This window comes from Pyrgilauda ruficollis, unplaced genomic scaffold (genome assembly GCF_017590135.1).
Source record: "Pyrgilauda ruficollis isolate IOZ18807 unplaced genomic scaffold, ASM1759013v1 scaffold15, whole genome shotgun sequence".
NCBI lineage: Eukaryota > Metazoa > Chordata > Aves > Passeriformes > Passeridae > Pyrgilauda > Pyrgilauda ruficollis.
The window spans coordinates 4083440-4096300 of record NW_024513654.1 but is presented as its reverse complement, the minus strand read 5'-3'; the positions used below and the strand labels follow the sequence as shown (position 1 = coordinate 4096300).

Genomic DNA, 12861 nt, shown 5'->3' with positions numbered 1-12861 from the left:
ATTGTTTGTTCAGCATTTAAACCCCAAAGTTCAGCTAATGCATTTTTTAAATATATTCTCATTTCTTCCTCAGGTTGCAAGGTGGATGCCAGAATGACTATATTGAGATCTATGATGGGCCACCCAAATCTTCTCCTCTACTTGGAAGAATTTGTTCTAGCTCTCATCTCACATACACCTCATCTTCAAACTTCATGTCTGTGAGGTTTTACAGCGACTCCAGATATTCCAGTGGAAGTTTTAGGGCTCAGTATCAGTCCTTTCCAGCAGACCAGAACACCAGTAAATTTCCATTCTATTCGTAATTATGCTCTCTTGGTAAAATTTTCTTTGCTCAGAAGCTTTTATACGCTGGGGTTTTTTTTACTAAATAAGCATTTGTTAATATCGTTGAAGGAATCCCATGTAGATGATATTCCTATTTGGATTTTGTGACTGATTATTGACTGCTCACTTTCAGAAAAGAACTACTTTTTCTCCTTTAAAAATATTAAATTTATTTGCCTTTAGATATTTTCTATGTTATTTTCTAAACTCATATTCTTTGTACCACATCATAATTCATATATATTTTTGTACCTTTCTGGACAAACTTTCACAGAGTCATAGAAAAGTTGGTTAGACGGGACTTTTGGAGGTTTTCTAGGCCAACTATTCGAAACAGAGCTACTGCCAACACCAGGTCAGATCATTAAGAACGGGTCTGGCTGTGTGTCTAGAAATATTCAAAGGATGAAATATTGAAAGCTAATACTTTGGATGACCTGTTCCAGTATTGTCCTATTGCTTACCCGTATCTACATCTCAAGTGTAAAAAAAAGTGCTTTGGCTTATGAATTCTCTTCTCTAAATGGTAGCAGTGATTGCATTTGTTGGACTTGCAATACGAAAGCATTATCAAGTACCCAAAATCACTAATAATTCATATTTTTTTCCCCTAGCCCTTCTGTGCTCGCCAACCTACATGTACGCAGTGGTAGACAGACACTATCTCCAGTCCCAGGGATACTCAGTGGAGAGCATCAGCCTGGCAGACCCTCAGTGTAGACCACAAATTACTTCAACTGAGGTTATATTCAACATTTCATACAGCAGCTGTGGTACACATAGACAGGTTGGTGTCAAGACATCGGGGAGAGCTCTGGGCATGGGAATTGCATAGACATTTGGAAAATTGTCATAGATTGCAAAGGGTGCTGTAGGCCAAGTCATGCAAAACACAGAAAAGGACCATGTGTTTATGGTGACTGAATTTGGTTACATATTTTTACTTATCCTTCTCAGGGTACTTATATCCTTCCCTGTACCTATTTCAGAATGATGTACTAGAGAACAAAAATAGAGAGGACAATTAAGTGAGCAATCCCATCCTGGTTGGTTGGGATTTTTCAGTGTGACAGGTCCCTCCTGACTGCCAGGACCCGGCACATACAGAAGTTTGCAATCCTCACAGTATTTGCAGTGAACATGGTAATTAATGTGGTAATTTAACACTCATTTAATGTGTCAAACAGGGCAACAACGAAACAATCACCTACTCCAACGTGATAAAAGTGCCTGCTCCTGGCAAAGTCATCAAGAGGCAAAAGGACCTTCACCTGCACATCAGCTGCAAAATGCTGCAGAACACCTGGGTTCAGGTCATGTACATTGCTGATGATGTCATAGATGTCAACAAAACCCAGTATGGCAGATACGACGTGAGCCTGATGTTCTACAACTCCTCATCATTCCAATGGGCAGTCCATGACTTCCCATACTACGTTGACATGAATCAGAATTTGTTCCTCCAAGCTTCTCTTCACAGCTCTGACCAAAATCTGACCGTGTTTGTGGACACCTGTGTGGCATCGCCTAATTCTAGTGATTTTAGAACACTAGTCTATGAACTGACCAAAAGTGGGTAAGAACTTTGTACAAAATTACTTTAAAAGCATTCCTATGTGTTGTTCTAAAAGCACTTAATTTGTGAAATGAGGTGATTTAGGACCAGCGTACATTGGTTGTAATTCTCAGGGCAAATGTTCTTCTAAGAACAACTTTTTGGCAAAGCCTGAGTAAAATTCAGAACGACAACCAAATGTCATTCAGAAGTTGCACTCAAGCACTGAGATTTCATCCAAGGAGGCAGTGAGGAAATTGAGGTCTGACTTTGTTTCTGAAATAGATGTATGAAAAGGAGGGATGTCCACAACTCTACATTTCTGTACATCATGAGTTTCGCAGCATCATAACTGGAGTACAAAACTGTCTACTCAAAAAGAAGAGAAATTCGTCAGCCTTCTCTCCTATTCTAGAAACCCAAACCACTTAGCCTAATTTTATACCAAAGCACTAAAGAGAAGTGTATTAAAATTAGTTTTATGCTTCCAGAGAAGCATAAAAGGAAAACTTTCTCTTTCTACAACAACCTTCAAGGGCCTCTTTTCAAACAGTTAATCCTGTTTGAAAATGCATAACAGGCTCTCACCTGAAACACAGAAACCAGCAGAACCACTAGCCATTTTTTAACTATTCATGTTTACACAGAACTTGTTAAGATATGAAATTTCTGTGCTGTGCACATTTAGTGATTTCTCTTCTTTCTAAAAGCACTTTTTTTTTTTTTAAAGCCTTTGATTTCTCTTTCACTTTCTGGTTTTATATTTGACCTTATTGCAAAGGGAGGGTGTAATAGTGCTCCCGCTCATGAGAAGCTGTGAGTTAATGGCTAATCTGTTGATTTCCTGTCCTTCCAGGTGTGCTAGTGATCCTAGCTACGCTCTCTTCCCCTCGCCGCGCGGCGATGTCGCTCGGTTTGGGTTTAACGCCTTCTCCTTCGCCAACCGATTCCCGTCAGTGTTCCTGCGCTGCGAGCTGCTGGTGTGCAGGCACCACGACTACTCCTCCCGCTGCTACCAAGGCTGTGTTAGCAGGTTCAAGAGGAATGCAGATTCTTCCCACGAGCAAGTGAATGTTGTTGTTGGACCCGTGCAGCTTCGGGAAGCTCACGCTGAGAGCAGGAACATTGGTAAGTTTAAATATCTTTAATAACGTAAGGCTCTGTGTGTTGCTGTCTGTTTGCATTTCAGTTCAGACAGGAAATCCAGCTCTGAAATGTGCTTTTGCTGGTTTATTTACAATTTGGATATAATTCTTAGGGGGGGATTATTATTTTTTATTTATATAAAATAGCTGTATTCGATTTACAAGCTCTTTCCTATCATAGTTTAGATCCATTCTTTGTTCTGCACATATGAAGTGACAATTGATTAAGTTCTATGGGAAGAAGGATGAGATGTAACTAATCTGATTTATATTAATTTTCCTATTATTTCCTATTATTTCCATGCCTAATTTGCATGTCTGTTATTTATTTACAATCAATCTCTAGGTCCTTTTGGAAATGCTGTTTCTCAGTGTCCTGTAGCTGCTGTTTCCACTACCAGAAAGCAACATCTTAAGGTCATTGAGTGTGATCATTACAGACTCACAGTTTCTCTTTAATTTCTTGCCACAATCTTCACTTGTTTTGCATGACCACAGAGTAATTTGTGAAATAATGTGCAATTTTCCGATCAGATCCAGATTAGAGCTTTTTAACTCAAATTCTCTTTGCCTAATTATCTTTGCAATTAACTAGCTCAGGGAAAAAAAAACAAAACAGTAAGTTTCTCTCTGACTCTTTTATGCACAGGTCTGGCCTCTGACATCCAAAAGGCAAAAGGGGGGACACTGAGCTCAGAGCCTGCTGGCAGCTCCCACGTTCCTCTGGCTGTGACCACCGTGGTGCTGGTAGCTGCTGTTCTCACAACGGGAGGATTTCTCTGGAAGAGGAGACTGCAGGAGGCCATCCCATACCAGAAACTGTGAGAGGCATCTCCAGGCATGGAGGTGGAAGGACACTTTCACCAGCCACCTGCTTCGTTATTTGGGTTTGCAATCAGTGTGAAGGGCAGCTCTTACTTGGCTATTCCACCATCCAGACCACGTTTGAAGAATCAAGGTCACACCTGATGTTACCATGAACTGAATTTATAAAGCAACCTGATTTTAAAACTTAGGGTGTAAAGAAAGATTGATTCTTTCATCCCAGCATCCAAATAATCATCTTCAGTGCTGGATGTTTCAGAGCTTTTCTGTTGAACTCCTCATTGAGTGTCTGTCTGAGAAGACTGAAATAGGTGACTTGAGAAACAAGAACTGATTTATTTGTCCCTTGCTGATATACAGATGAAACACCTGTGTAGCACCATAGACACACTGGGAAGTAGTACAAGAAAAATGTTTCTTTGCAGTAAAAAAATCTCAATAATGAGCCATAAGCAATTATGCTCAGAGGCTGCACATGAAGAGTTATTGCTGTACAGCATTCCTGACTTTGGGAGATTGGTTCTTCCCAAATCCATATTTCCCTGAGTAAACGTAGGCCATTTATATGATTTTGTATGGAGGATGAATATAATCCTGTTACATAAATGTGTAATTAAAAACAACAGGAAAGAAAATGGGGTTTTGAGCAATAGTTTTTTTTGTGTGCTTGCAAACATCCTGCTTGTATGTGTGAACTCATGGCTAACACAATGCCAGGTTGGAGAACGTGGCTTCTGACAAAGTCACTTTGCCAAGCAATGATCCCTGTTCTTGCTCTCACACATTTCTACACCTGGAATGGGTGGGAAGGAGAGAATGTAGGTAAGTTCCCATAAGGAAGTGTGACTTCTCTCCTATCCCCATGCGAAAACAAAATAAAAAACAATAAAAAAGGAAGAATTTCATTGGAAGAAGCTACTTAATGCAGGTGGAAAGGTCACTGGTATGATTGAGAAATGCCCTTCTTGAGACGTTCCTGTTTTCCAGCCAGCTGTGAAAGAGGCAAGTTCATTTGGAACTGAGCAGTGTCAGATGTTCAAGGTGAGCCAAAGTGGTGACGTGTGAGGAAGGTGAGCTGTACTCTTGGGTGACATCCTGTTCTGACAAGGAGGATGAGGGCAGTTCTGACGGGAACCAGCCCCACAGCCTGCACCATTTGTTCCTTCGAGCTGCCTTCTCCTCCTGGTCCCAGGCAGGGCTGTCATCACCTCTCCATGATGTAAAGAAAGGATCACACAGGTAGGGGCTGGCACTGCACACACAAAGTGAGAGGGTTTTTCCACACTGGAGGAACCAGGATTTAGGGCTCTCCTACCCGCTGTGCCTGCAGCCACCTTTGGAAGGCAGAGCACCTCAGAAGGCTGATCTGCCTTCACCTGTTCTCTTGTCCAGGCTCAGAGGAATCCAGCCATCTGCTCAGCACAGCAAGGACTCCCCTGGAGCTGGGCTTTCCTAACTCTGTAGAACAGGACCTTCCCCTCTCCCTTCCCAGACCTGCTGTATTCTCCTTCTTCCTGCTGCTGTGGTGTTGCTACCACACTATCTTGGAAGATACAGCTTGATGGCACTTTTTTCCACTTCTATTCTCTCAGCATTATTTTCAGCAGACAAGCACTATCTTGCAAGATACAGCTTGATGGCACTTTTTTCCACTTCTCCTATTCTCTCAGCATTATTCTCAGCAGACAAGAAGAAAGACCCCAGGCCTAGATCCTGGTGTCTCCAATCCTCAGCACCCCTGTGCTGTTCAGAGCTGAGTTTTCCCGTAGCCTGTCTGGGCTTCCAGATGGAGAAAAACCAAGGCTGGATAAAAATACAAGATAGAATTGCCAAGTTCCATATTAAATATATGGTTTCCATATTAAATATATGGTTTCCATATTAAATATTGCTGCAGAAAGTGTTGCCAAACTGTTTAGGTGGTAGATGCCTCAGACTCCTCATTTCTTTCTATCTCCCTTGATCCACAAGCATTATAGAAATGCAGAATTAAAGAAAACTGGGTCTGATGTGGAGGAAAGGGTCACATGCCTTGTGAGTGATCTCTCTACCACAAACCCTCCTGCCTGGATTCAGACTATCATTCCTTGTGGAGAAGGCTGTGGATATCCTTATTCCAGTGTAGATACTTTCCTATAATCATGGGTGAAAGCTGATTAATCTTGTTTGTCCTTTCACTGGTTCCATTTTTTAAAAACCTTTAAAAACCCTGTATTTTTGCAAAGTGCCCTCACAATTGTCAGCAGAAGAAAGGGTATTTTCAAGGCTTAGTGTCGCTTCATTCAGAGTGATGTGCTGGGAAATACCTCAGCCTGACAGAAGAAGACCTTGAGAACAAAAATATGTTACTGCAAGAGATTTATCTAGGCAGTGGGAAGGGTGAAATACTGTATGGTATTTGCACTAAGCTTAATTAAAACAAAATATTTATCTATTTCCATTGTGCAGAGATTGTCTGATAATAAAGATCTCTAGAAATAAATAGATTTTTGAAATGTGTAATTTATTTTTGAAGAAGGTAATGAAGAACTAATCAGTCAATCAAACAATCATTCTTCATCTTTTACCTGGGCAGTTTAAGACTTTTTTTTGCACTTGAACCAGCTGGGAATCCCTTTTGTGTTCCCCTTCCTCCTCACCCTTTTTCAGTTATTACAAGGGTTTGGAGAAGAACTGTGATCCATCACTCACTCTTGCTTCACTGATTGCAGTGTTTGATTGGCCAGTCAAATAAACTGGATTTTTCATTCTTGTCAGGGTGTCAAAACCAGAATATGAATAGTGAATACCAGGTGTTGTGTACATATCCTCATTCATGTGCAAATATGGTTGTTTGGATAAAGAAGAAACATATTTACCATTCTGAATGTTCACTTTCAAGGCTTCCAAAGTTGTCTTTGGCCTCTTGTATTTTTCACTTCCTTCTTCCATTCCAATGATATTGGCCTTTGTGGAAAGATGTTTTAGATCATTCTCTTTTCCCCCCAGGGTTTGGTCTTCCTGCTTGATGGCTGTCCCTGGAGGCAATAAATTCATATGTGGCAACAGTTTTAACTGGTGATGATTCCATGCAAGACATGATGGCTGTGGAGGTAGGGATGAGGTGGAGAACAGTGTTCTGACTCTTCAGTGTTCAGATGATCATCAGAGTTTCTTGTTAAATTGTTAGAAACACAGAAACAGAGGAAAGTAACCACTCTGGCAAGAGAGTGATGAATGAGAATTGAGCATTATTTCATATTGTGGAAAAACCTTGGATACATTCTTCAAAGAATGATACAGCTGTTATTGTCACTATGTAAAATTAAACAAGGAATATATTAAGATGTTTTCTTAATCTGAAGAAATCAGGACTATTTTTCCCAATTTTTGGTTCAAAGGATCAAATGAAATTTTAGAACAAAATTAGTTTCAATCTATGTAATTTCCTTCACTATGCATGAAATCCACTGATTTTTTTCCCACAGTGTTTGCACAAAAAGTTATCAGTTGACCCTGATTCTCTGACATTTCCTTGCAATCTGTCTGTCAGTGAATTTCGACTGGAATTTTGGCTTGTACTTAAATGTGCCCCAAAATAATTGGTTTGTACTGGGGCTGGAGCTGTTGACTTCAGCTGCAAGGTTCTTCAGAGACCCCCAGTTATACTTAAACAGGGCCACCAGGTCTGATCTTATTTTATTTAAAGCCTGCTGAAGCTTTAGGACATTTATGGCTCCCCAAGAAGACCTGCCACATTAGCTGGCAAGGGTCTCTTGCTATTTTGCTGGAAGAAACCCATTTAAGTTTCAAGATTCCACCACCAACCCAATACCTGACCAGGAACCTCCTCATGAAAGAAAAATGCTGAGATGCATCAGCCAGGATTGAAAGGTATCTTTGGACAGGAGCTCTCTTTTTTTTGGTACAATGAGATGATTGTGAAACCTATGGTAGCATAAATAGTTCCTTCCAGGCAATGGAAAATGTTACTCTTGAGATATTGTCTTTTTGCAAAACCCAGGAAGTTACAAAATATTAAATAACAAATCAAACATATGTTTGTTTCAGATTAGAGGGCTGTGGTTGTTTTATTGTTCTGCTGAAGAAAAAGAGACCTGGAGAGCCACTCCCCTTCAGAAATAGACTATATATTGTGAGGTCCTCTTTACCAAGAACACCTGGTGAGATGGGTACCACCATGATTTTGACATGGCTTCTCTTGTTGGGTCCAGCACTTCTGGAGGCCAAAACAGGTAAAAGACTTGGACTTGTTGAGAGCACATAAAAAAAATTATAAAGACTGTTTGGACTCCTCTCTGTTGATTCCAAGAGCAGAAATTAAATTCAGACTGGTATTGGTTTGGGCAAAACACTGGAAATTAAGGGATAGAACAGAGTTTTGTTCTACTAAAATTATGAACTAATCATTAGAGTGGATGATAAAAATGAATTGAACGATTTTGTGGAGTTCATTTTGCTGCCACAGGGTCCTACTCAACTTAGTGCCTTGTATCATTGCAAGAGTTGTGTCTGTGAGTATGTCATGAATGAGGTATTCTTCCAGTTCTAGAAATCTGATCTAAAAATCATGGAAATATTATTTATTTACTTATTTTATTCTTATTTTCTTTACTTATTTTCCATGCGTATTTGATTCCAGAGTATATGAGTGCACACATATGCTATATATTTAATAGTGCTTGTATTATTTGGTTCTTCTGGTATAATGTACAATTTAACAAAATATAACATGAAGTTAGGTTTTCACACTCTAGCACTGTGGTTAAATGATGGACATCTAAAAATTATGAGAGATTAAATACTTTTAGTTCAACTTTTTTTATGATCACAGAATTTTGCCTTCCATGATTACTTTCTGTCTCCTGAGTGGTTTGGGTGACTTTGAATTAATAGTTCTGTGTATATCTTAGAATAATTGCTGATGACTTTTCTAATGAATTATTTAAGCTTCGTGATGATAATTTATATTGCCACCATTCACCTCATCAATTCTCTCCATCTGTCTCCTGCTTTTCTGGTGATAACTCATCTCACTCTGGCTGCTCTGGTTCTTCTCTGCCTCTGTGTGCCAGAGCAGAGTATTTGCTGTATTTGTATAATCACAGGCTTTTGTCTTTTTGATACCTTTGAAGTGTGAGGAAGGATTCATCCTATCCAATTTCATCCCCAGTTGATGGTTATGCTCTCACAGTGGTGGCAGACCTTGAATGAAAGCAAATAAAACTGGCTTAGGTTGGCTTTCATTTCCTAATCCCACTCTGACTTTTTGCCAGGTTTGCTGTTTCATTTCTCAAAAACCCTCTGAGTAGGGTTCAAAAATGTGTGTTCAAGTGGATATTGAAGGAACAAGTCAGATATAAGTCAAGGGGCACTTTTATAGCTTTGCCCTTTGAAAATCATACAAGTCAAGGCAAATTTAGTTTGGTCACCATCTTGACTGTACTTCTGGATCAATAGCAAAGAATTAGGAGCAGTGAAGAAATCCTGGAGGTGTTAACTTTAGAAATTTGTTTTGCTTTGGATGACTTAGTGTTTAATAATAAGGTAAATATATACTTGGCAACAATGTAAAATATAACAAGTGCAGCTGCACTTTTGATTTCCAGAGTGTAAATACTGCAAATCCAAAGTTACAACATTTATTTGCTTGCTTACACTTGACAGTAAAGCCTTTAATAAACTTATTCATCAAAAATGGATCTCTAAAATCAGGATTTTCATGCTGGTCACACCACAATGTCTAAACAAGACATAAAAAACTGAAAAGTAGATGGGCTTTACCTGAATGAATGCAGTAATCAGCTGTATACAGGATAGGTTATTTCTTTATTTCAAAATGTAATAACATTTTACTGGTACATAAGAAACAAAGCCACTGAACTCCTATTAAAATCTTTATAATTCTGTTGAGACCACCATCTATTCTGAAGAACATTTGGTGGAATTCTTCCACTAAAGTTACTCTTATAAGCTATTGGATTTGGTGACGTGTGGACTCTCGGTCCTCAAATTTATCCCAAAAATTTCTTTTCTTGCTTAAACCACTTGTACTTAGCCTGCTGCCTAACTTTGCTGCAGGGATCTTGCATAAAACACAGGTGGCTGATTTTGAGAACTGGAAGAGAGGAATAAAAAAGGAACAAATCACCTCTGTCCTCACAGGCACTTAATAATGGGCTGGGCAACACCTTCTAGGGACAATAGGGGAAGAAGGCAGAATAGATGCTCCTTCCAGTCCCTTCCAGCCTATTTCCCTGACCGTTTTGTGCCCATGCCCTCTCTCCCAAAGCTCCCTACATCCATCTGGTGAACGGAAGGCACCGATGTGAGGGTCGTGTTGAGATCTACTACCGAGGACAGTCGGGGACGGTTTGTGACGACTTCTGGGACCTCGCGGATGCCCAGGTTGTGTGCAGGCAGCTGGGGTGTGGCAGGGCCATTGCAGCTCTAGGAAGTGCCTACTTTGGGCAAGGCTCAGGGGACATCGTGCTGGACAACGTGAGGTGCAGTGGAAATGAGGTGTCCTTGCTGCGCTGCAATCACACCGGGTGGAGGATTCACAACTGTGCCCACTATGAAGATGCTTCTGTTGTCTGTTCAGGTACTCCCACATTTTTTCCTCCCCCTAGTCTTGTTCTTTCACTCCACTGACCCTGCAAAACTCGTGTTTTTCTCATTATGTAAAAACTGTGCTTGCTCATCCATGCAAAACAATTAAAAACCCCAAGGATCAGATATGCATTGCTGATATGCAGGACAATTATTCCATCTAATCACCTGGCAGTGGCAATAAGGAAACAGTTCAAAATTAGAGGCAAAGCTGTATCTGATAGGCAAAGTTTATCAGGGAGGAAGGGGGTTAGGTGAATTCTTAATGGATTTATTATGGGCAATAATAATTTCACAATCACAGCTCAGATTGTCATAGCTCACAACTCACTTTGGATTGTTTCCATATTTTTCAAGTCTTCCTTCATTCAGGTCCATTAATGCCTTTTTCCTTTGCAAATATCCATTCATTTGGACTACTCTTTCACTTTGCTGTGTTCCTTTTACTTTCATACTATTTTTAGGAGAATGTGAGTTGTTTGTATCTTATTTTCTCACGTATTAACAACTGATCATCATGAACTGAGACATGGCTGATGACATCAGACTGTTCAGGTGTTTTGTATCTATATTGCAGTTTTCCATGTTTCCTTAGGGAGTAACAGCCTGGAGAGCTGAATCCATGCTGGAAAAAAGTGCTAACTACACCACTGTTTTTCACTTAGAAGAAAAGAATAAAAATTGCTACCAGACCTGTATTAATCTATGTGTGGTGTGTTCAGAGCCTTTTAAAATGCCATTTATTTCTTGCCTGCATTCATAGCTCCAGTGCCTTCTACGAGCTGGTTGTATCCAACAGATGATTCAGCCTGGCCCACTCCTGCCCTTGCACCAAGCATCATCCCAAGACCACTGCCCAAACTGCTCCTGGGGATGTCCTGATCCTCTGCAGAAGGGCATTCACAATGGGGACAGGTCCAAGCCCTGCTGCTGCCAGCAGCCCCACAGCTCCCCCCTCCCTAGGAGCCTGTGGAGTAGTGGAGTCCTGGGGCTGGGAGTAGATGTCACCCCTGAACCTTACCCTGCTTACCATTTGGAAATACCACTTCCAAGATAAATTTTAAATTGGCTGTTACCCACCTCTAGTCTCTCCATTGACCCTAGATGAGAAGGACTATCCCATCAGAGTAATTGCTCTTGATTTCACTTCATCCTTGAGGATTTGTGCTTGTAGCTACCACACAGACATATCCATTGCACAGTGCTCATGTGTGGGGTGGTTTTCTTCTTTTTTTTTTCACAGAAGAGTCTGATTCAAAACAAGCAGAGCCAACATCAACATATACAACATATTCAGCGCTGGAGACAACATCCACAGAAGGGACAACACCCATAGAACCAATGACGTCTCCAGGAGAGACATCAATGTCAGCATCAACAGTCTTCACAGAGGAGACAATGTCCCCTGGGGAGATGGCCACCACAGTGCCAATGACAACCCTAGAGGTCACACCCAACTCATGGCAAACGACCTTCCCAGAAGGGTTGTCTGCTGTACCAGAGACCTCTGCCCTACCGCTGTTGCACTCACTGACTGACATGATCACCACAGTGAGACTGGACACCACAGTGGAGGAGAGCACAACAGGTAATCCTGCCCACTGTCACTCACTGTTCTCTTTAGTGCCCCTGGTCTTCCTTCCCAGACCTGACTGCACTGCAGGGAGACTCCCAAAATGACAGGAGAGGGTTCCATGCTCCCTTCCCCCATTATTTGTCCAGCTCTGCTTTTCACGCCCATTCCCATGTCCACTGACATTGCACAAATGACCTCTTTAGCAGGAATGCCCAGCCCAACATCTCCGACCAGCGCAGCACTACCCACCAGCACACCAGAGATGTCCACCTCAGCAGAGATGACCACCACAGTGGGATCCAGTGCCACACCAGAGATGTCCACCTCAGCAGTGATGTCCAGCTCAGCAGTGATGTCCACCTCAGCAGAGATGACCACCTTACCGGAGACGACCACATTCACAAGGATGATAACCTCACCATTGTTGAGCACCTCAGAGACAGCTATGAAAGAAGACGAGAGCACACCAGGTAACCCTGTCATCTCTTACTCATTGGTCTCCTTAATGCTCCTGATCTCTTTCCTGAGTGACTCTAACCCCTGGCACATGTCCCACTGGTGGATTTTGGTGCCCTCCCTTGGAAGTAGACATGCTGACCTCTCTTGGAAGATGTGGGGCAAAGCAGCAACCTTGGTGCTTTCTGTTGCTTGGTGAGCTGAACATGTGCCAAGAAAAAGCCCTGTTTGCACAAAGAGAGCACAGCAGACTCTCCTGGCCTGCAGGAATAGGGTTTCAGAGAGGTGGCAAAGAGCAGGACAGAGGGGGAACAGAGCTGGGAGGCTGGGGAAAGATTCAGGGCACTTTGGGCTGGTGTCTCTAT

The 12861-nt window shown here is 41.5% G+C and overlaps 1 protein-coding gene across 1 annotated transcript in view; it reads left to right on the top strand.

Moving 5' to 3' along the window:
• Positions 1-10125: 10125 nt before the first annotated feature.
• DMBT1 (deleted in malignant brain tumors 1) overlaps positions 10126-12861 on the top strand; it is a gene marked incomplete at its 5' end in the record, with an annotated part of 39054 nt that continues 36318 nt past the window's right edge. The window contains 2 exon segments of the mRNA XM_041461131.1: positions 10126-10358; positions 12244-12510. Of these exon segments, the coding sequence (XP_041317065.1) occupies positions 10126-10358; positions 12244-12510 (500 nt within the window).